Source organism: Pygocentrus nattereri, chromosome 13 (genome assembly GCF_015220715.1).
Source record: "Pygocentrus nattereri isolate fPygNat1 chromosome 13, fPygNat1.pri, whole genome shotgun sequence".
Lineage (NCBI taxonomy): Eukaryota > Metazoa > Chordata > Actinopteri > Characiformes > Serrasalmidae > Pygocentrus > Pygocentrus nattereri.
The window spans coordinates 22,658,837-22,684,489 of NC_051223.1; the positions used below are offsets into that span (position 1 = coordinate 22,658,837).

General features: G+C 38.2%; 1 protein-coding gene across 5 annotated transcripts in view; it reads left to right on the forward strand.

Annotated features, from left to right (window-relative positions):
* Window positions 1–25,653, forward strand: part of cyth1b (cytohesin 1b) — a 75,168-nt gene that overhangs the window by 32,792 nt on the left and 16,723 nt on the right. For 3 of the 5 annotated variants that reach the window (XR_001857772.2, XM_017696087.2, XM_017696084.2), the window contains exon 2: window positions 22,004–22,086. Coding sequence is in view for 4 of the 5 variants with exons in the window: in XM_017696087.2 (XP_017551576.1) it covers window positions 22,004–22,086 (83 nt within the window). In the remaining variant the exon portion in view is untranslated. Of the gene's footprint in view, window positions 1–10,870; window positions 11,139–14,434; window positions 14,683–22,003; window positions 22,087–25,653 lie in introns of those variants that run through there. The other 2 variants (XM_017696085.2, XM_017696088.2) reach the window with 2 other exon arrangements.

Consider the following 25,653-nt stretch of genomic DNA (forward strand, 5'->3'; position numbering starts at 1 on the left):
GTTATTCATCTTTATTGTCTTTATTGTTAGTTAGCAAATGCATGAACTAACCTCAAGCTAAATTTAAAGCTAACAGCTCCATAAAAGTATTTTGGTAATGCAGTCATTCATAATCTGAATAATCGATTATTTGTTTCAGTAATCGACAGATTATTTGACTATGAAATTAGTCATTTGTTGCAGCCTATTTCACACCTGTAAGTCTGGACCAAGACTGTGATTTTGTTAATGTAGAAGAACCTTGCATGACATATATTTACCAGTGTGGTCTATGTCTCCATGTTCTTGACATTGATTGGTTTGTAGAGGAGTGGCGTCTGATATTGGCGTCTTGTCAATTCGGCAGGTAGCCTTTTCCTTAATGGGTGAGTTTGTTGAGCGAATGCCTAGAATGTTGTCCAGTTTGTCATAAAAAGGAAAACTGTCCTTCTCATTTGCCAACGCAGTGCTTTTTCTGGCAGCATCGCACACATTTATATACACAGTTTCTTTATCTTCAGGAGACATTGCTCTCCCGTCCTGTCATATCCTCTCTGTCTCTTATCTGCTCAGAGAATAAGGTGCAAGCTTTGGCAACCTTTTCCAGTTCTTTTTTGAAAATGTGTTTTCACACTGCAAACAAACCAAACCATGATCCGACACCACCTCTTTTGATTTGACCAAATTTTAGTCCTTTGTTCCCCACCGTGGTCCAGAGCACCTTTCACACCTGTTATTTTGGTTTGGTCCCAAAGTCAGAAGGTCCAGACCAAACAAGGTAGGTATGAAAGCACCCTTACTTTTTGTGTTCTCTGGCACTTTCCACTTTTCAGTAACTTCACATACTACCTCAAATCCTGAGTTTAGATATTTGAATGGATCTTGGCCTTGATCAAATATGCTCAATACAACCTATTCATATGACCATTTGAAGGCACAGAGGTGGTTCCAAGGTCACATTTTTATATTTTGGAGTCTGGCTCAGGGCACATTTAATGTGCACATGGTTTAAATCAGCAGTGCAATCAAAAGACACTTTTGGAACAAAAACAAGTCAACATTGCTTTAGAAGACAGGATGTGGTTGTAGTGGTGCACAGAACTGTGGCTGAGACTTGAGTGTGACTGAATTATAGTGGTAATGGTGAAACAAGCTAAATTTAAAGGGATAGCTTGACATTTTTACAGATGACTGCTTGTCTAGCCAGTGTCATACACTATTGAATATACGTGGTGGACACTCCTCCAAATTGCTGAGTCCAGGAGATTCTGCCTCACCCATCGCTAACAGGAGTATAAAAGCACATAGCTATGCAGTCTCCATAGACAAATAGAACAGCTGAGCTTGTTGATTTTAAATGTTGCCCTGTCATAGGATGCCACCTTTGCCACAAGACAATTTGTGAAATTTCTACCCTGCTAGATTGCTGAATTATTTTAAATGCTATTATTGTGAAGTGAAAGCATACAAGAGACCGTACAATCTCACAGTGTGGCCACTGAGTGCTGACATCTGGGGGTAAAAAAGCACTTATTTTCTGTTACATCACTCACTGTAACAAACTCTCTGAAAGTAACATCAGCACAAGAAATGCACATTGAAAGCTTCACGAAATTGGTTTTCATGAAGGAGCAGCGGCACACAAACCTTAAATCACTAAGTGTTGGCTGAAATGGTGTAAAGCACGCTGACACTGGACTCTGGTGTGAGTCGCATGGGCAAATCTGAGTTTGGCAGATGCCAGGATAACACTACGTACCGGAATGCAAAGTGGCAACAGTAAAGTTTGGTAGAGAAGAGACGGTCTGGGCTGTTTTCCAGGGTTTTGGTTCGACCCCTTCTTCCAGCTAAGGGTAATATTAATGTTACAGCATACAAACACATTTTTGGCAATTATATGCTTCCAACTTTCTGGTAACAGTCTGTACCCCTGTGTACAAAATGAGGTCTAGACACGGTTTGACGAGTTTTGTAGCGCCCTGACCTCATCCCCACTGAACACCTTTGAGATGAATTGGAATGTCATTTGTTAGCCAGACCTTTTCATCTGACATCAGTGTCTGACCTCACAAAAGTTCTTTTGGCTGAAAAAGGAAAAACTTCTCACAGACACACTCTGGAATCTTCCCAGAAGAGTGGAGGCAGTTTTAGCCACAAGGGGGGGCCCAACCCCATATTAATGATCATGGTTTTGGAATAGGATGTTATTAATAGGGTGTCCACATAATTTTGGCCATATTGAATGATTATGTCAATTTCAATGTAAATTTTTTATGTTTTTTAATTATTTATTTTTAGCTCATTTGAAAACACAAACTTTACACTGCATGAACATTACATGATGAATGGACCAATAGAAATCAGTGAATGCTGGGGAAAATCTTACTTGGAGGGAAAAAAAGGTTTTATTTTGACAGTCACAGTATGAACGTTTACTATGCATCAGTGCTCTTTTCATCTCGATGTGCAGAAAAGGAAGACATGCTTCGTTTAGACGTTACTCTGACTTAAGCACTGTAAGCATGTTGTGTTGTGGATTGTAACTAAACTGTTAATGTGTGATATTTATTCATTGTATAATCCATTGGATTGCCCCTCCAAATCTGCTGTTCATCTCCAACAATAACAGGGAGTGGATTTCTAAATGAAGCCTCATTTTCAGCACTATAATCAGGACAGAAAAGACGTGGGTATAAAGGAGTGGTATGGCTCCTGCAGTCCTGATAGTGATCAGGGTGACATTGATATTTAAATGTATTCAGATAGTGGTGCTGGTGCTTCTGATTAAGACCCACATCTGTTTTGCCATAGAGAACTGAAACAGAAAACTCAGTGTGTCAGGGTTGGCTTAGTCTGTCCCGACGTACACAGAATCTCTCTCTCTCTCTCTCTCTCTCTCTCTCTCTCTCTCTCTCTCTCTCTCTCTCACACACACACGGTAATACAGAAAGCTGTGCAGGCTTCCCAGAATCATCCAGAATGGACCTGGTGTCATTTTTTATTCTTTTCTTGGTATGCTTATTGGAGGATTTCCATACTGTAGCTTTTGTCATATTTTACTGTCACCACAAGCACATCCAAAATATTTTTTACTTATACTGTGCATCAAAAATGCATAGCATTAATAATGCTAGGTACAAAGTACTAAGTAAGACAATCACAAGTAACCATTAAGCTTTTTCATTTTCAAGACAGATAGCAATATCAAAAGTATCAGCTGATAATGTTACTGGTCTATAAATATTTATTTTAAAAAATGCTAATTTAATGAGGTATTTTTAATTAAAGTGTTTCACTTTACTTTCATTGGTGTAAAAGTTAGTGTGTCAATAACATTTTAACGTGATGGATGATTAACGGCATACATTTTTTCATGTCGTCAACGCATTTTCCTAGTTTGGCTATTTGAACCATCTGTAGTTCCATCCTGAAGCCCAGCTGCCTGAATGTTGCTATGACTGACTCTGCAACTGTTGTCCTCTTGTTCAGTCACAGTTTTTAAATGGGAATTTCCACTGATGGCTCTCTTGATAAAACCACTTACTTCCAGTTACTGCGATACTGTGAATTTAACATGATGTATCATTTACAAGCTAGATACACCACTGATGCTGGAGGAAATTCAGTAGACTATGCTGGTTAGTGCTCAAGGGAGAGCTATGAATAAATCAACGAGCCACAAACAAACAAAAGCAACAGCAAAGTCGAACGCTACATTTCCTATTGAAGCAAGGTGTAAGGCTGTGGTATGGGAGCCACAGGTTACAATCATGGAAGAGTTGGAATATCTAGCCACTTTTGCTCTGAATGAACATCAGTGGTGAAAATTGGAAACTATTTACCAGTCTGATATTCACTTGTGTTCATGCTCTTGTGAACTCAGGATACAATATGGTAAAATTAAATTATTTGAAAGTAATAATTTGGCTGCTGTTTTCATCTTTTTTTCAGTTTGAAAATGCCAGTTGGTCATTACATTTTTGTGAATGTTTCCTGATGACTGGAACGATATAAATTGGAAATAATCTTTTCCATTGAAATCTAGGATGTTTTTCCCTTTCTAGAGTGCTACCATTGTAGAGATATGAGCTTTTTGTCTGACAGTGATGAAACACATTCTGATGTAGAGCTGGGTGATATGGCCAATAATGTTATCACGATAAACAAAATTCATATTGTTTGATATCAATACATACCACAATAAATGTCAAATCATTATTTCTTTCAAGTTTGAAGGCTGATTTTTGCTGCTGGGTGGTTAATTGCTGTTTTAAAAAATATCCTTTATGGTCAGAACATAACAAACACTCACAAAACAATGGAACATTTGACAAATCTGTCATGGGACAGTGGGAGAAAGTTTCTGATTAGCTGTTTTTACCCGCTGGAAAAGCATGGCCGTTGTTTTTTTTATATTCATAATTTAAGAAAGAAAATATTATTTTTAGCTGTCTGGTGACAAGTGCTCACCTGTCCTGTTACAAGTGCTAAATACAGTGGTGCAAAAAAGTATTTAGTCAGCCACTGATTGTGCAAGTTCTCCTATTTAGAAAGAGGAGAGAGGTCTGTAATTTTCATCATAAGTACACTTCAACTATAAATATGTCTGAGTGTTGTGACAGTGCTGTAGTTGTATCAAACGTGATTTAATGCTGCTAAAACTTGTTAGGATGTATGGAAAGAGGTGAGTTCACTGTAGGACAGTACAGTTACCGCACTTATCTCGTCACCCACAGTCAGTCACAGAAGAACAGATTGCCGGTCACTCCACTCAAACAGGGAATGTATAACTCCATGTTTCAGATGTTCCTAAAGACTCATTTCACTCCACTCCCCTCCCTCTCTAATCATGTTGATAAACTCGGTAGTGCACCCACTCCTGGCGACAGCAGAGTAGTGTAGCTTTCCTTGCAGTAAAAAAATGCTACCAGGGCTTTCGCTAGAACGGAGAAGTGTGAGAATGTTGTATTATATAGAAAATTTATTGAACCTTTTTTATAGCTCTATCGAGGAAAATTATAACGCCATAATTATCGTTATCGCTTTATCGCCCAGCCCTATTCTGATGCAGCTCATTTTGTCATTTAAAAGCAGTGCACAGAATAATACATCCCACAATGTGCTGTTTCAGGATATCAATTATAGGATCAGATCAGATTCATCTTGGTTTTCCGTGCAATATCCAGTCCAGTAATTTCCACTGACATCGGTCCGATACTTGATACCTGATATCAAATCAGTGGCATCTCTATTCACAAGGGAAAAAACACTGGATTATGTCAATTTATCCAATTTGTTACAATGTACAAACACTAACAGGCACAGGCCCTGCAGGAGTGTGAATGGGAGTGACTTTGAGAAGGTCCCCACTTCTTCCTCCTTAGTCACTCCTCCAGAAAGTCACCCTGATGAGTATTAATTATTGACTGCTTTCCTTAATTACCACAGATATATTATTAATGCCACTGCCCTGAAGTAAACATGTGAAGTTTGCAGCATCTCTGCTTTCTACACACTCAGCACCAGAGGCCCTCATGTGCTGATAAATGAGTAGTTGCTGTAGAGAGGAAGAGGGGCTGTTAAAAGCTATGAGGTGACCAGAAAAATTACTCCGAAAATTGGACGAAGCAGATTAGATTTTCCCAGGTGGTCAGTTATTTTGTTATTTTGGTTTTTGATTGATGCTTTTGGCCCATTTTCTCTGGATGAACGCTGTTGTTTTTGTCCCTGCTGGTTTTGAATCCAGATTCAGCTCTCTGGGCCTGAGGGAAGGATTGCATTTTCAATCAGGTGCTTATGTTGCTGAAACTAAAGTGGGGGAAGAGAGACGACATTAGTTTTTCTATTCTAGTTTGATGCGCTGTAGTTGTCTTTTAGCACTCTCTGAGGTGTCTGCAGTGTTTCAGTGTAAGCACTGTATAAAGTTTAACGTGATAGAAGACCATTACAAAACTTGTTCTTTGCTCATGAGAGACTGTGCTCTAGCTTATTTTCTATAGGAATCATGGAGTATTAAAGTGATAGTTTGCTTAATAATGAAATTTTTCCCTCACACCAAGTCAGTCAATCAAGACATGTTTGTCAGAAGTTTGCATCTTTAGTTTTGCACTGGAGCTACAAGGTTGACACCTCCCCAGTTAGCATTGTGCAAAATGCATACCTAAACCTAAATCAGCAGACACTGGCCTTAAACCATGTCAAGTATTCAGGTAATCTAGCATTTGGCCCGCAGCTTGTTTTGCTGGTGTTATTGATTGTACTTTGATAATGAACTAAAGAAATCTGGGGCACTGCAAATCCACTGCAAATCCCCCTCTCAGTAGCATTCTTCTCTATTATTTATGAATTATTAATGATTAGGAGGAAATTTGAATTAACATTTTCATTGAATTTTCACTAAAATATCACTTTAAACTAGGTTGAGGTAGGGTGAAGTAGGCAAGTGTCAGTGTTTCCCAAGTTTGGTCACCCAAGTTTGCCCAATCTTAAGGATGTATCCAAAGAGAAAATATTAAAATTGTTATCAATAACACAGTGTCTTGAATGCAAAGTGTCACTATTTTTCCCAGCAGTGTTTTCTATGACTTGAATTGTCATTTTTAGCCACCCCTCAGGGGCTTCATGCCTAATAATTAAAATGATAGAAACTTTAACATTTCTTTTGTTTGATGCCTTATTCTAATTACACAAATGCTAACGATGAGTTTGGAAATACCTGTATCTAAAGACCCTGCTCCACTGCCTACAGTGCTGCCTTGCGGTTTATTAGTATAATCTATATCTTATATCTATTATACATGTAATTTTACATGTGTTTGTATCTGTGAGCAGGTGGCAAATGTGTGTGTGCACATGTATGTAACTGTTTTAGTAAATGGTGGCCTGTTGTTCTCACACACACACATCTAAGTTTGCGAGAGAACCACAGATGACCTCTTATACAGTGTTTGGACAAAGTGCTTCTATAAGTGAGCGGCAGAAGAGAGTCTATTAAAATTGCTTGGACAGTAATTTCATCGATCAACCCATTTTATTTCAAGGAGGAGCAGCGCTCTGCTTCCTTAGCTGTCCTGTTGCTGTTCTTTATAGAATGGCCATGAAATCGACTTCTCTTAGAGAGCACGTTGTGTAACTATGGAAGATTAATGTCCAAAGACTCTTCAAAAGTAGTGCTGAATTTCCTTTTACTGATATAATTTTATTTTCATTTTGGGATTGAAATGTAATGTCGTGTTCTTGTAAATGAGAGAAAAATGTGGTTTGATGAGTCTAAATCCATTTCCTGTAATCTTAACATGGGTAGCATAATGAAGGAAAATTGTGTTACATTTGCGGGGTGCATAAATAAGCTTTTTTATTTAGAAGACAGTTTCAGATTGAGAATAATTCAGAGCTCCAGTGAGCTCCATGGTAACAAAGCTGTTTGATATACTCATGACATTTCTGTTGGTGCCTGTAGTTATTTTAGTTTTGTTGCTTATAGGTTTTGTTCGTTATGCAGTCTGTTTGTTCGTTAAGTCTGCATGGTTGTGTGTATTCATGTGCATATGAGTGTATGCGTGTGTTAGGGTGTTTCTGAGGACTGTATGTTTCAAATAATATTACTCATTTATACAATGTGTACTTGTGTGTGTTTGTGCATGTGTGGGTGTGTATCTGTGTGCTGTGTATTGTGTGTGTGTCTGTGTGTGTGGGTGTGTTCATGTGATTGTGTTTTGGTCAGCACACAAACTCTGTCCACGTTAATTAAAATTCTAGTTTAAGCAAAGAACATAGTAACACTTATTGCCATGACAACGAGCTCTAACTCAGGGATAAAGCACAGTTTCCTCTCTCTGATTATTGGCCTGCAAACAGCACTTCTGACATTTAGACATATTTAACTCTTTGCAATCTAACATCTAACCTCTAACTAATTAGACATAGTAAGTAGTACAAGAAAGAAAATATGATGGGTTAAATATGTAATATTAAGTTTGTCCACTGGATGTCAGTGCATATCAGTGCTCCAGTATGATGTTCCTTCTGCTGCCACCTGGTTACAGTATTTGCTTTTGTGCATTTATGAACACCTACAATTTATTGTACACAACCTGTCAAAACATAATTTCATAATTACATAAAGACATTCTGATCTACTGTCTTACATGCATATGCAAAAGTTTGGGAACCCCTAATCAGATTACATTTTCTTGATTTTCTGAGTGAGGTTTTCTAAGAGAACTCACTTCTGCACATTTTAAAGCATAACTACTGTTTATTTACTGAATTTGGGGAAAATTTTACATTTTTATATTTTTATTTTTTTATATTTTGAAAGAAATACATTGAAATTGTGCACTAAAATATGCAGATAATTCCATATTTAAGCTTGTTGTAAAGCTGTTAACCAAAATCAACAAAACATGTATATTGACCATCAGTGTTCAAACTTTTGCAAACGACTGTATGTCTAAATGCAAATTAAACTTTCTATGAATATCATATCTATGATCTATATACAATTTAATAACATATTAAAATGCATTCATAAGGCATTATAAATTTGGCTTCAAATATTTGTAAAAATGAATTACACTTTATAGCCATGTTTATGTTAACATAATGCATTATAAGTAGAGTTGATAACGTGATATTTTCAGTGCCAAAGAAGTCTTGCTTGCAGAGTGTGAAGTAAAGAGAGACTATGCATTTTTTAATGCCATGGCATATAAATTGTTATGAACAGTACTTAAAAAGCATAGGGCATGATTAGCATGGCTATAAAGTGTAACATTTTTATATTATAGTCATGTTTATGATGCCTTATTAATGCATTGCAATATGGTATGAATGTGTTCATACGTTCTTATATACACTGTATTAATTATTACAAATAATTACAAATAAACATAAATGCATTCAGTCCTGTTGGAAATCATCTCAGGTGGCTCCTCATGAAGCTGCTTCAGACAATGATCATATGAATATCTAAAGCTCCATCAAGGCTATGGGGACTAAAATAATCTATAATACAAGATGGTTTGTCCTGTTTAACACGTTTTGGGCCATGAATGATTCAGTATGTGTATTCATAGTTTTGATGTTTTAACTCCAAAATGTGGAAAATAGTAAAACATAAAGGAAGCTTTTCTGCGAGCAGGTGTACCCAAACTTTTGGCTGGCAGTGTATGTTAACCAAATGCTCAAGAGGAATAACTACAACAGATAACCCATATGCTTACAGTGCACAGCAGCATTGCTGATGTTGTTTTTAACTATAATGATTACATGTAGTTCTATGTAAAATTTTGGACACCCCAGTCAAGTTACACGTTTTGTTGAATTTCTAGGTGAAAAAAGGTTGAGAAAACACTGCACATTTTAATACACACAGTTTGTTTGCTGACAATGGTAAAATGTTAAACACAGAAAATGTACAGAAATTTTCAGAAAACTGCCGTGTTTGTTCCCTATAGATGATCTGTTAACTTAGTTTCACTAATATTTCATTCAAAATAATTTAAGTTTTAATTTACTCAGATTTTATTCAAAGTATTTCTATTAGTTCATTCATCATGAAGCGTTCACACAATGTAAAAGGCAGATGAACATTTTTTTAATTGCAGTTATGAGGTTTTGAGATGACAGTATGCAGAGGATTTTACCATTTGTAACGCCAAATGCTGTCAAGTATCTTTTTGCCCACATCTGAAACATGTGCTGTGTTCATCTGGTTCCATATTTGACTCTTATTGATCCTACAGATGTAATTGAGTCACAGAGAATGTATTCTATTTGTGCTGTTTTAGCCTATTTAGGGCATAATCAGGTATTAGTCATGGTTTAGATCCAGAGGTCATGCTGCTTAAGAGCAGGGAAAGAAAACAAGAGCCCATTTCTAGCAGTAGCTGAAGGGCAATGTTTTCATCTTCCATCATATCCTGAGGGAACGAAAGTCCTCTCTGTCTTTACATATGTTCCGTTTTGGAAAATTCTGTCATAAAAGGCTCAGTCTTTTTATTTATGGTCGATTCCAACGCAAACCAGTCATTTCTGGTCATGAGACTTTCTTTTAAGTTCTGGTTTGTTTATTTTCCAGCTGTTCTTGTACTGTGATTTTGTCTACGTCATGGCAGCGCCCCACAAAAACCAACTATTTGTGGACTTCTTTTGTATTTTCAGATTTTACCATGTGATGGATTTTTTTTAACCTCCTCATTGCTGAATAAGTTCATGATGAATCATATTTGAAAAACTAGGGCTTACCTGTTGGTTCCTAAGGACTGGATTATAATTATATAATCAATTTAGAAATCAAATTATAAAAATAAACCTACATCTTGACTGTTATCTGCTGAAATAACTGACAAAAAAAGACATGCTTGTCTGGAATTGGGGGCAGTCATGGGCTGGCGGTTAGGGAACTAACCCTGTGACCGGAAGATTGGTGGTTCGATCCCCAGGGCCGGCAGCACATGACTGACATGTCCTTGAGCAAGACACCTAACCCCCAATTGCTCACTGGGTGCTCTGGATAGGGCTGCCCACCGCTCCAGGCAAGTGTGCTCACTGCTCCCTAGTGTGTGTGTGTCTATTCACTAGTGTGTATGTGGTGTTTTACTTAAATGCTGAGGTGGAATTTCCCTGTTTGTGGGATTAATAAAGTATCACTAAACTTAATGTTATATCAGCATCATTGCAAATCCTTTAAATATACCTGTAGTCATGCAACACGAGCTTGTCATTAGCCTCTAAAGTATCTGGAACATTGAACTAGTTTGTTTCCTACTGAAAATACCGGTTCCAAGCTTTTGAACAGTGGTGCATCTGTGGCACTGCTCCTTACTGCGCATGTGCTCGAAAGAGACGTTTAACCACAGGGTGTGATTGGCTGCTCTAAATTAGCTGGCGGTGAAGCTCCTCCCCCTCCCGCACAGCATGGCATGGCAGCGCCGCATATCAGCTTTAGGCTGTTCCTGAGACCGTGTTGCAGTGTTGTTCTGAAGCGACTTTCCTCTTGACGTTTGAAACGTGTCCAGTGAGGATAAAGTGTAGAGTACCAACCCCAGGAGTCTCTGAGAGTTTGAAGAGCTTTTACGTGGTCAACACTGCAGGTTTGCTCGGCCGTTGATCCAGAGCGCTGTCAACAATGGTGCTGAAATCAGAAGATGGAGTCGGTGAGTGAGTGAGTGAGTGAGTGGTGTCGAGATCACTTCTGTCGACGTTTTCTTTAATGCTCTACTTTTGGGTGCGACTATTTTCGATTGACTTACATTTGCAGAGTTAGGTTTCCTCCGTGTGTCTGAGGTCCGTCAGGTCGCAGAAGCTAAAACGCAACAGGTCACTGTTTCCTCCATGCTTCCCTTCTTTCTGATAGCTAAATGCCCTTAAACTGACTAGAGAGTGACGAGCATGGTCAGCACAGAGCGTATATTGCTGGTTGACAGTTGTCATTAATCATATAACCTACTTAAAATCATTATAAAGGCCCGTGAGGTTTAGCTTCGACTTAAAAGTGCAGTAAAAGCCCACAATCGTTGTCTCGTTGTGGGCCTGTTCTCACAGTAAGAGAGTTCGCTAGCTAAGCTTGTTGATCTGACTGGCCAGCAGACTAACCTTCCACTGACCTCTGCAGATCTGAGCTGTAGATCTTTTGATTCAGCTCACCGACCACTTTTATACTTCCATTCTTTTTGTTTGCTTTTGAAGCTAAACATATCGGCATATTTGACTTTATATGTTTTCCCCATAGGTTTCTAACAGCAGTATGTCATGCATATTTCAACTTAGAATCTCTAAATAGTCTAAATACTAATTTTCTTACAATCTTTATTTATCTCGACTGTCCCAGAATAATGACTAGCTTTATTGAAATAGTTTTTTTTTTAAAGAAACCAAGTCAAAATTTGAAGATAGTATCAATATTTTGAGATGCTAAGTCAAGTTTTGTGAAAATAATTATTTCAAATATTGAGTCACAATTGTAACATACAGCTGCCAGAAACAGATCTCATGCAAATGCACTTCCATACAAAGTATTTGGTTAGTTGACAACATTTTTGTTTGTTTAAAGCCCCCTGTGTACCCCCACAGGTGTTTTGTAAAGCCGTATTACTCAGCCTTTGTATTGCAGAGCCTTCATACATGTCTGTGTGGTTTTAATCCAGTCTATTGAAATAGTTGCCATGGTGCAGAGGAAGAGAGGACTGTATTAGAAGCGTTATGTAGTCTAATAAAAGACTGTTTTAAGGATGCCGTCTGTTGTTTGCTAAATTAGAATTGTTTCTTTCATTTTATGTCTGTTGGCTGCCTGGAATAGATGCCTTGGATGGATGATGCTCTCTGTTTGCTATTCTCACAATCCGCAAACTTGCTTGTGCTTTTAGTTCTTTCTCTGACTTTTCCACTCCCATCCCCCTTTTCTGATCATGGCTCTGAGGGTTTAGAGACAGAGCCTGTCAGTGTAATATCACACAAACAGGACGTTCTCTTCTAAAATGGTCAACAGTTAAGCTATTGACTTATTTGCTAGCCACAAGCCTTGATGAATAAAAAAGAGCAAATCCAGCATGCCTGAATGGGTGTTGGTCTACATATCTGTTGATTTTATTTGCTAAGAGTAGTATTTTGGTGTTTTGAGCGAGATAACATTAAAATGTTCCCATTTTCGGTAAAGACATGATGGTGAAAAAGATGCTAGATCATTTAAACATATTCAGCCTGCGATGGTGTGATTGGTTTACTGAGGCTGTGTTTTTACTTTTATAGAATGTATAGTATATGGAGTTTTCTGTTAAAGGACCATCAGCTAATAATGTAATTATCAGTCCTTTATTGAGTTAGATCTTGTGAAGCATTAATAGTGTGGCTTCCCAGAGATTGATGTGTTGGGCGTACAACCTTTTGGTAATTTTGACGCTTTATTCAGCGTAATGGTAGCCCCTTATAAAAAAAGGCTAGAGAATCTTTGGGCAGAAGATGGAGGGAAGGGATGTTAGTTATTTGATTGGTTTCATTACATTTCTTTTGAAGACCATCTAAGTATGATGTTAGATGAAATGAATAATGCTCTTGCATTATTGGTGTGTACAGTGTCAAATGTCAAATGTGCTGCCTGTCTTCAGCCTGACATGTGTGAACATGACTAATGCAGATCCATATTTTATTTCTACACAAAAAGATTGTAAAGTAGCATGTTCTTGTTCAGAACAGTGACCTTTTAAAACTATGCAAATGAACTATTAAAAATGTCAAAAACCTGCAGTCCCTCAGTCCCTATAGTTTTACCACAGAAAGACAGATGTTAAGGAAAAGGTGGAGGGAATCAATCCTCTTTTCGTCCAGTACCCTCCTTACCCCGGAAATCCAGGTCAGTCGGGACTTACTGGGCGGCACCCTGAAAAAGCTTGTTAAATTCTGTCATGCTACAGCTCACCCTGTTTGGGCCTGTGTAGCTGTTTTTATAGACCCACTAGTGTGTGGTGTCTTTGATTCTGAACCACTGTTGACTGTTTCGGTAAAATGAATAAAATGCATATATTTTAGCACAATAGCCCAGCATCACCTGAACATTCTGTGTACAGAATACAATAAATAATAATCAAATATTTATATGCAACTTTGGCAAAATGTAAGCATTTGAGGCTTATGTTTTTATTTCAGGAAATATCTACTGATACCGATATGATTGATGGTTGATATGAAGTTTTATAGAGTTTATAAAATAACTTGGAGTAACTAATGTGTTACTATATATATATATACATATAGTCCGAAGAAGTGTATTTTATTGCAGTAACAAATAGGACAGACAGTTATGAAATATCTTCATTTTTTATATAGGCACATGTTTTCCTTTGAGCTTATTCTTCTTCTTTAACGTTATTCCTTTTATTATTTTGATCATTTTTAGTGATGTGTTATTGCAATGTCTGCTGTAATACTTCAATACTTTTCTATATTTCTATTGGAATTTTTGTTGATTTGCTTGTACATCTTGGTACTCTATAAATAAAATTATCTTATTATCTCATTTGCCTCTCCAGTTCGCCCAGTCCGCCCTCACTCTGTAAGTGGGAAGACAGAGATGGATCTTAATAAGTCCAGAGGAAAAGCAAAAACCAGGGCTGCAAAACTGTACAATATACAAAACAGCCAAGATTTACAATACGACCTAACCCTGTAGTTTACAAATGTCTCCTCATATTGCGTATGATATAACACGAGGCCACACACACACACTCAGATATATATATGAGCATTGTGGTATAATTTGTTTCAGCCAAGATAAATGGTGAATATGTAAGGGGTATCTAAAGGTACCACAAGGTGGTGCTGAGTGTGCTGATATGGGATGTTCTGTCAGAGGAGCAGGGAGGAGACTAAAGGAGGGTTTCCACTGACTGGGGGGTGGGGGGGGTGGGGGGGGGGGTTGGTTTCATACACTTTGAGAGACCGCATTGAGATCAGCTGTATTATTGCTTTACTGCGAGCGCTGCTGGCTTCTGTACTGTCCTCCAGCATCTTCTTCACCATCATCCTGCTATCCTTGGGTCTGAGGAGCACTCAGCTCTTCTGTCATTTTCTCAATGAGCTCATAGATCACTGAGGATTACTGGAAGACACTGGGAGCTCTTATTGGTGCTAGTGGTATACAGAGGCTCATCCCAATCCTTTAGTCCATCTGGCTAACTGGACCAAAGGTTATGATACAAAAGTGAAGTAAGTGTTCATGGTAGTCCTCACCTTTACCAGAAAGGGCTGTCCGAGATAGACGTTCGGTCATGAAACTTCCAGGAAAGTCTTGTATGTTGATTATTTTTTATTTCCATAGTTTCCATATATGCACGTATTCTTTGTACTAACTGCTGTGTTCATTGAGGCAATAAGGTCACAAGCTGCATATTTTCTGTTTTGATAAGTGCGTGTGTATGTCTGAGGGCACTCGATTTGACTCAATTCCTCTGTTTGTTGATCCAAAGCTACTGTTCATTGGCCTTTCTCTTATCAGTGCATGTGCAGGGTCTCTGGCTCCTCTGAGTAAATGTAAGTGAATTGTGGCTTGTCTTGTTTCATGTGTTTTGGAGAAGCAGTTAACCTGATATGAACTTTGACTATAAAATCTTCTATTTTTAATTTGGCAGCACTTGTTCTGACCTGCTTTTGACATTTATTATTGGAGTTTACATCTTTATCAGTCTTTCTTTCCTTTAAGGCCACATGCAAGTATGAGCATAAGCATCCAATGTCACTGCAGCTGTTTAGAAGTTTCTTGATTCAGTGTTATTTACAATTATACATTAGTATTTTTCCAGTATCTTATTCTCAGGTTGTGCAGATTAAGTTCCTCATGACTGTGGTTAATTAATGGAAGCTGGTGGGGTTGAATCAGTGAAATTATGCAGTAATTACATTTTTGTGTTTGTGTAGGATGCATGGTTGCTCACAGTATATAGGAAAAATATGTTGAGCATGGGACTTGGCTCAGCATGCTAAACGGTGCTTTGTTTTACTGAGTGTTATCCTGTGGTAATGAAAAACCATGCAGAATTTTAGCACACTTGAACAAAAGTTAACAGATACTACTTTCATGTGACTATATGTTGTCATTATAATCAGAATTATGTAAAACATATCATGGGGGTTGTCAGTATGTATAGAGCACTGAAGAACAGAAGCAGAGTTATCACAAAATTATTGCTGATGGTCCAAACTGCTGTGGTCTTAGTCTATTCAAGCTGTATTTGTTTTACATGGGCATATACTGTAATTTGAGTGATTACCAATGAGATCTGTGATGTTAATGCTGTATGAATGTGCTGTGTCTGTAGTTCTTACAAGTCAGCTAAGTAAGAATCGTAGAGCTCTCACAGGGCAGTACATTTATTGTCCTGTTGGGCAGCACCTGTTAAGCTAAATGAGTCCACATTAATTGTATCATACTAATCTATCTGGTATTAACTGGGAGTTCTTTTTTCTAGGCTGTGAAATATTGATATGGGCTGTTTAAGGTAATTTCAGGAAATTACATGGGTGCTTCATTTCCTATGAATCGGCAGGTCAAACCCCTTACAAATTACATTACCAGACCTCTCATAGTCAAACTAATCCAGCTCAAATAGGGCTTTAGTTGAATGTAGTTTGTATATAGTTTATATTAAGTAATAACATATTTGTCTTGTGCTTTATGCTAGAAGTGTTTTGGAAGGTGTAAACAGACAGAAAGTAAAATGCAGTTATATTGTAACCAGGTAGACACCAGCTATAATTAGAGGCTAATGTAACTGCAGTGATGTGTCTATGTAGTTGGTGTTATTACAGCATGACTTCATTGGTCCTTTGAAGACTGCCAGGTGCAGGAGACGGATTAGCCTGTGTTATTGGTTTTAGTTCAGTAAATGCACCCTGAAACTGCTGAAAAAGTTGCTGGTTACATTGTGTAAAAGTTTCATATTGAATAGATCAGTTGAACGGGTCCAAAATGACTTTGGAAAAGTGTTGTTCCACTAACTTCGTTTTACGCTTTTTTTAGTTACCTTTTTAGTTTTTACACATCAGATAAGATAAGAGAAGGCTTTGTCATTCGCATCACGCGTGGTACATGAGGTGGAACGAAATGGTGTACTCAAGATCCCAGTTAACTCCCAAGAAAAAAAGTAAAAATAAATAGTAAGGTGCAAATAACAGCAGCATGAGTACAAGGTAGAAGGAGTACATCTTAATACTGATAATGTATAAAGTGATATGTATAGGGTCATATAGTAGAGGCACTGATTGCAGCAGCAGAGATAAATAAGTGAACATGAAGTGCCATTGCAGTGATTGTCTAATTGTAATTTAAGAGTCTTACTGCTTCAGAACCTCTATATAAACATCTACCAGCAGCCTTAGACTTGAAGAAGAATGAAACTAGCAGAGACATACAGAAAAACACATCATGTCAGCGGTTAGCATGGTTGCATTTCACCACAACCCCTGCTATTGTCTGATGATGGCCAGGGTGCTGAGATTTCTTCAGAGAAAGTATTAAAAGTAATGAATTATGTTTGATGTCATTAGGCTTAACATGATATTTCTAATTGTAAGCTCTAGTGAGAATTAACTCTGTGATGGGAATTGGGTTCCTCAGGGCCTGTGTCACTGTCCTGGCCTAATTTGAGGGCTAACAAGGTTGAGCAATAGAGTTGGGATCTGAGAAAATAAATGTTTCTTCTGCTGTCAAGATAGCGAGATTTACAGCCATCTCTTTCTACGGTTGGGAGATTGAAGGCCCAGAGATCCAACCTGCTACTTACTTGTTACCATTCAGCAAGTTAATACTTATCATTGCACAGATCCTGATATTCTAAAACAAAACAATGTCCTGTGCCCAGGGATGTGACGCATGACACAAGCTCCTCTCTCATAGTCTATTTCACAGTCCATCACACGCACAAAGAAGCTGATGCATTGCTTTCATGAATAAACATGCTACTTTCCAGCGATGGTTGTTTTTGCCTTAGACAGACAAAAGCTGTTATACAGCTGAGTAAGACTGGTCTTTCTCCACACCCAGTCTTTGTCTCTGAGCTGTTTCATGGTGTAATTAAAGAATCTATCAAAGTGTTAAGTTAAATTTTCTGTTGTGCAGCAGTGCAAAATAATGTATGAGTAATGTAGAGCCCTTCTGTGTTGCTGCTGCTGCTGCCTTTTAAGACTACTTTAATGAATGCCATGATTCTGTACATCAGGGGTCTTTAGCACAGATCGGTTATTTCTCTGCTCATAGATGCTTACTAAACCTGACAACTAACAGTTTGAGGAGAGAAATCACCAAACCTCTGGACTGCCCTCCAGGAACATTGTTAATTTTTGTGTGTAGTAGTGTGTTTTGTTTGCATATGAAAGAATTAGATTTATGGTCATCTAAGCATGTGCAGATACATAAGCCCTGCAGTAGCACAGTTAAATGCAGAAAAACTACAAAGCTGAAGCTCTTATGCTTGCCTGCAGACTGTATAACACCGTGAAGTTGCACTAGTGGCTGAGCAGAATAACTCATGACCAAGACATTCGGCATGATTAACGTTAAGCTGACCAGTTTCTTCTGCAACTTATCATTACAATTCCCTGTGGTTTCTAAAGCTCTGAGTTTTTTGCAGATACAGATATTTAGTAATGATCACTAAATTATAGTCTTCTGTTGAGTGCATCTGCTTTGTTTGACTTGGTTATTGTATTTAGTATTATTTTTGCACGGACAGAAATTTGCATGCGATTAAAATAATGTACCATTTATTTCTCTAGACCTCAATTGGGTGTTTAATGCACAAGTTTCTGTTGAGGTTAATGGATTGAGCTGTTCAGGTGAGGGTTGCTGAGAGGATAGTAGTCCTGCTGGTTGTTTGAAATGCTGGAATGTGATTTTAAAGTTAGAATGCTTTCATGCTTTTTTTTTTTTTTTTTTTTTTTTCCCCCCCCATCATTGCTGAATCACCGTTGTTGCAAAAAGTGGGTACATTTTTTTCTTTCTTTCTTTCTATGTGGCACATGATGGCTAGTTAGGCACTTTGTGTGAAGAGCATATTCTATCTCATAAAGACTTTCTTTTGAGTGGATAATCGGACAGTTTTACCTCATGAGTGCTGCAGACTACTGTAGACCAAACCAGTAACCAACAATATTTTTACAATATTTTTAAACAGTAAACAGATGCCTAAAAAGGAGCACAAGAGCCAGCAGTAGGCTGGTAGTGTCCTTGTATGCAGGAATTTTTCTGCGTTATGATAAGATGGCTAGGCAGTATAATGGACGCGGTTGTTGTTTTTCAGCTATCTCGGTCATACAGATAGTGTTCCGTGCAACAGCATTGTCGAGAACTGCAGCTACTGTTTCCAATGAAGTGACCACATCATGTGAGGGACAATTTTAACAGACAACAGACATCCAACACAGCCAGTTCTGTCCTTTTTGGTCTGTAGCTTTTGTACATCTGTTGCATTTCTTTTTTGTTCTTTTTTTTGTGTGTGTGCTGCATATATCTTCTCTAAGATGGGACAGAAGCAGGCTATGTTACTTTGTTGGTGTAGGTTTGAGAGGCGGGGGTGGGGTAGTTTGGGAGGGAGCTAGTCATTCTTCTCCACAGCTGCCTGTCAAGCTTCAAGGGGGGTAAGATGCAGGCAGTGTGTTACCATGGTGACCAAAAAGAACTATGAGAAATGTGCTTTAGTAGTGAAACGATGGTTGGTTAGTGGGGTGTGCTGTGTGCTGACTTGGAATTTTTTGATGACTTGATGGCTTGTGGTCATCTACACAGACTGTTACTATGGACAGGAAAAATCCCAAGACATGCCTTCATTTTTGTATTGGATGTGAACAAGGTCAACTATATGTAGCTCACCAGTTCATTTCTGTATGAAGGCTTCCTGCGGGATCAGACAGAGGATTTTGGTGTTTTAGTGTGGGTAGCTAATGATATGACTGGGAGGCCAGGGCAGAGTTGTTTTATTGATTCATTACCCTGTGTTGTATTGTATGTCATTGATAGGACAAGTCAGATGCCCCTTGTTTTCTGTGGGGGAAAATGTGTTTACGACTAACCTGTGCATTGCCATTTGCATTGACAGCCTAAAGAATGATATGTTCTGTATGTAGATGCATAAATGTGGTGTTTTAGAAGATCACTTTGACAACATAACCAAGGTAGACTCTTTGAAAGGGGAAAACCACCAGTGGTCAACATTTTTGTATAAATAAATAATTAAGATGTAAAGTCTTTCAGAGTGGTTTGATGAAATGGGTTATTGTAGACAAACAGTAGACATTTTTTTTACAGTGGTGGTGAATGTTGATATTCTCTTTAATGTTCATTACAGTAGCATCAGCATTATCTGTTGCATACCATGCAATAAATAAATTTATGCAAAAGCAGCAGTGTGAAGCTTTAAGTTGAATAATTATAAGTAGTTGTTACAAGTTTATTGTACAGCTGTAGTAACAAGAGATGTATTATCTCAATAATTGTGTACCTTTCACTGGATGACTAAACTTTAAGAATGTAAAGGATTTTCCATCTGTTGGATGAAACTACGTCTTCTAACATGGAGTCTGGAGTTTTTAGACCTGCAGTTTTCTTTCTGAAGTATGATGGCAGCTTTTTTCCTATGAACTCCATGAAAACCGTATAGGATATTATTGTGAAACATTATTTGTAACTTTGCTTATGGTGTGGAGTGGTCACAGAGTAGACCACTGTAACTGGAAAATATGGTATTTGTGATACTTGACCTTATTAAAGTAGCCAGAAAGCCCTACTTCATCAAGTAGACATGGAATTCTTACAGTGAGTGTGATTTGATTTCCACTGTCCTGGAAAGTTTAGAAAGATTTGTGGCTCTTCCTTTCACAATGGTCATAGCACTGTCTTAACTATTTTTTGGTCTGGTTTGTACTGGCTTTCTCTGGCTATTCTGAGAGATGCTGGAATTCAGCCCAGGTGTGGACATCACTTTAGTGCCCTTCAGCAAAGCACTTAAATGAAATTGCTGCTGCTTAATATGTGCCTTTATGGATTCAGAGTCCTTATAAAATATACATTGTTTAAGTTGCCCTACATCAAGGCTCTCCACAGTAGATCAGAACTGCTGACCATTGCGGTTAGCTATGATTCAGAGTGGCTAGTCTGCCCCAGATAACGTAGATATTTTTCAAAAATTTGAATCCACAAATAAAGCCTTGAAATATGTTGATGTGAATTCTAAAGCTGAACTGCACAGAGGCATTCCTGAACTAGAGTATGTACCATGGGTTTGATGAAACATGCCAGATTTGCATTTGTGCTGAGCATAATAATGGGCTCCCTTGGCAGTATCCTGATACTCCTAATCAGAGGCCCATCTTCTGACGCCACTGTTTCTCCTGGTTATTGATTGCCTGGGAAAGGCGATGCTGAGTGTATGTGGGGTTTACAGGCACTCCTGTGCCTTAGGCTGTCTTTCTGTCTTCTTTTTATATCACAATTCCATCCACATCAGTATCAGCACATTTCTGTTAACTCTCTGCTTGCCTGGTCTTTCAAATGAATTATTGAGAGAAGACAACAAGACTGTGATCTTTATTTAACATCAGTCTTAAACAAAATGCATGTGGGTTGCTGCTCTGCCGTGTGTCTACACACTGATTGTCCCAATTGGGGAAAAGGGTATTCCTGAGGGGTTAACTTTGTAGAAGAAGAACAAAAAGCACACAGGTTAATGTAGCACGATTGTATTGCAGTAATTTTGGGTTTCTATTCTATTCAACAGAATGCTCTAAAATATTCTTATCTCAGTATCTCATTTGTATCTAGGCATTATAAGTTAAGTACAACAGTTGCATTAAAAAAAAAAAAAAAATCTCAAAGATAAATATTGATTCACTGGCTTGCATACTGTCCACTATATTGTTAATTGTTATTATTGAGCTTTGCTAAAATACGTTGAGAAACAGAAGACAAGTACCCCTTACCACTGTTGCTTGGTGAGGTGGTTTACTTCAGTGTAGAAATGCTAGTTGGAAGTGTCCAAGGCACTTGCCCATGTTTGCATGCACGAAGTAGGAAAAATTAAACCTGCTGGGCTTTTTCTATTTGTCTTTCACATCGAAAAAGAAGCAAAATAAGTGCTAAATTCTTCATTCTATCCATTTGGTGTGATGTATGCTGAAGCGTCAAATGTCTTGCACCTAACACCACACATGAATATCTTCTCCACTTCTCTGCTTTGTAAAACGTGTTACAGGTGCATTCCTTGCTGTTCAGACAATAGATGTGTACCAAATAGAATGCATAGTCTAAAGCAGAGGTCTTTAAATCTGGACTTTGAATCCAGTTTCCAGTTCCAGATTTTGCAGTTACTCATAGATTTGAGACTAGGTATCTAGTCAGTGACATCACCTGCACATTTAATTATCAGTGAATACAGAATGCAGGACCAGAAACTGGATGCAGGGTCCGGATTTGAGCACCTCTTGTCTAAAACATAGTCTGTATGTCACATGCTCAAAATTCTCCCTTACCTCCACCCAGTGCCGGATGACCTGACCCCAGAAGAGAAGCAGGAGCTGGAGAACATACGGCGGCGTAAGCAGGAGTTGCTTGAGGATATCCAGGTGAGAATATTATACCTGTTTTTAAATAGCCTGTGAAATGGAATGTTTTTATACATACTGAGCGACAGCACACACTAGGGATCTTACTTGAACTTTAGACCTTACATACTCCTTCAGTGCTGTACTATATAAAGACTAAAGCATTTAGGTTTATTTCAGAGTCACTCCCGTCCATGCTGTCTTGTGCCTGTATACTGTCTGGAGTGGCATCACCTGTATAATGTTTTTTCTAGCTTGTGTTGGTGAACTTTTATGGCATTCAACAAACACATTTTTCTTTGGTCCCTCGGCTTTATATATTGGAAAGTCACATTCATGAGAAATACCAACCTGCTTGACATGATCACCCACAACACCACCCTGTCATATCTGTCCATAGCAAATAAACCTTGAAAGGTCACATTTCTTTTGTTTTGAGTTGGCTGTACTTGGTGTGGGTGTAGGTAAGCCACAAGAGGGCTTGGTTTCACATTTGCATACCTTTTGAGAAGTCATTTTGGTGCCTGGGTGGAGATCTTGTTGGTGAGATCTGAGGGTGATGTTTCGTTCTCTTTTAAAATGTCAGATGCTCATTTCATTTATCCTAATCAATTCCACTAATCTCACAGAGGTACATGTGACTTTATGGCCTTCTACCTCAACGTTGCTACAACACTGGGTGAGATGCTAAGTTATTCTAGTGTCTATGTGTGCACTTCAGTGAGTCATAAAGCAAAAGGCATACTGGGTAAAAAAGAAGACCATGCACATCCCGCCCTAATAAAAAGACTGTATTAGATGGGCTTTTGGGGAAGACTGTGTACTTCGGAGCAGGTGGTGCAAATTCAATTATACTGATTGTGTTATGCATTTGGAATTCCGATCATTGATCCTCTCCGCGCTTGGACCATTTGACCTCGTCTTCTTTTCTTTAAATGACTTAATCAATTGAGTAAACGTTAACAGAATTTTGGTGGCATTCCATTTGAATTGGACTTAGTTGTTAGATGTCCACCCTTTGGAGTCCCGTTGGAGTCATCCATCATTCCCTGATTGCCCAGGTCAGTCTTCCATACAAGCTGAATGCAGCAGAAGAGTTGTATCTTTTCACCTACACGTTGTCCGGTCTACATACCTCTGGCGCGTTTTAGAGGGATCAATAAACACTAATGCATCTTTACTGCTTTGCTTATTACTGGGAAATGAAAACAGTGAATCAGACAGTTCCATGAGGATGTTTTTATCTTTGTTTGTCTATCCCTTTCTCTTTCTCTTTCATCATATCCTATAACCAGGGGTTAAACTGGAACTTTGGATGGCAAAATGGTAGCCTAAACATAGTTACAAGGAATAGGACAACTGTATAAGCAAATATTTGATTTAGCTTCCTCAGTCATGTGCTTTGTGACAAAACAATTGGGATTTACTTTGGGTGAATGAGGGCAAATAATCTAGGCTACATAAAGGTTAAAGCATGATTTACAAATTTATTTAGTTATGATATAAATAATTCATTGTTTTTATGGCTGATTCCAATTTCTGTACTGGCAGATTTACGTGTGTGTGTGTGTGTGTGTGTGTGTGTGTGTGTGTGTGTGTGTGTGTATATATATATATATATATATATATATATATATATATATATATATATATATATATATATATATATATATATATAAATTTTTTATTCGTCTTTTATTTAAATCTGAAGCTCACACTTTGAGGAGTAAATGGACACATGAAACACACACAGTTCCAGTACGTTGTTAGCCAGATGCACTTTAATGGGTCAAACTGACATTTACATTATTTCAGTCTGAATTAGTTGCCTTTTTAAGAACATGAATCAAATAAGTATGGCTAATTAGCATTTTAAGTAATGAATAATTATGCTTCAACATTTTGTTGTAAGTGTAGCAGCAGAATTCAAATACATTTACCAGGCTCACGTTATTTACACCAAGAAGTTGCAACACACATCTTCCAAAATATTAACAATTAATTGTTTGAGGACTGATTTCATGCTTTGAACAAATCTGTAGATTCTGAATGTGCATCTGTAGTATTTTAGTTTAAGTTAAAACATCATGAAACAGCAGAAAGGTTTCAGTACATACTATTATGACTGTGAAAGTCAGTAGAACGGTACTAAGAGGGTGTGCCACCACGTACATGGAAAAAAACGCAGACGAATTTTGAGGGCGTGTTTGTTGAAAGGTTCAGTGCCAAGTAAGTCAAATTAAGCAGGACTTACATTATGATTTTTAGCCCCGATACACTACAGTTTTTAACCACGATTGGCCCTTTCCAACAAATTGTCACAATCTGAAGCGATTTTTCATTTTTCATTTCATTTTAGAATTTTAAATGTTGTGTAGTGTAGGCCCAGCTTTACAGCTCCTCTCCATTTGCCCATTCATACACACCAAAGATGCTGGAGCTCTGATGCATTCTAGCCCAGCTTATCCCCTGCCTGTAACACTGCATCTTTCCCTTCACTTGCACAGTCTCTTTCATTTTATCCACATGACAGTTCTGAACATCCCTCTACACAGGCAATGTTACAGCAGCATTAGGAAAGATCACAAAACCATTTGAGGAATTCTGTTGATGAAACAGAGATGATGAAAACTCAGCTTTATCAACTCCTTTTTCCACAAAACAAAAATGTCATAACTCTCAGAGAACAAAATCACATGGAACCTTATGATGAGTTACAAGAGGATCCTGTGAACAAAATATGTGATATAGTATGGTTATATTCCATCCAAACAGTGAGAGAGGAATAAGTGAGATATTGTTCATTAAAACATCGCCAGCTCTTGGTGTGCCTTGCTCTTGTGTGGAGTTCTTGTAATGTGGGGGGAAATGAACTGGGCACAGCACTGGGGTGAAGTCAGACCTTCAGGCTGGGCTTATTCAGAGTACTGCTTTTGCTTGAGGAACCATGTGATGCTCCTAGAGGGCAGCCTGCTCACCCTTAGACTGCACTCTGACCTAGAATGGACAAGGTTTCTTTGGGCAACTTGCTTGACAGACCTCTTATCTTTTAGTCAGTGTTTACTGGTCATACCACAGAACCAGCATCCGTATGGGCAGATGTAATGAAAACATGAATAGCAGTTTTTAATTTCACATTAATAAATCATTTTCACTAATAATTTAAGTTTGTGTTTTTGTCTGACTCCGATTCTTACTTTGATGAAGCCAATTGGTTGGTAAAGCACATGCAGAATTTGCCTCATGTATAAGTAACTGTTTCACTCTTCTGAAGGCACTCCTTTGGGTCCTGCTATGATACCAGGTCAGGTTGGGAATCAATGGCTGGCTGTCTGCACTAAATGGCTTTTGTAGTTGCCTATTGAACCAGTAGCTGTCAGACTCTGAGTGAGTCTGTTCTAGTTGTCATAAGCCGTGATTACTGTTGGGTACCACGCTGTTAGTTGTTGGTGTTCAATAATGCTGTCATTCCAATTAGGGATAACTTGATCTGATCAATGCTGTGTATGTGATATGGCCTCTGTGGGTCATTAAGTGCTTGTTTTCGAGTAAGTTAGGGAGGTCACTGATGAATATAAATGTTTGTGT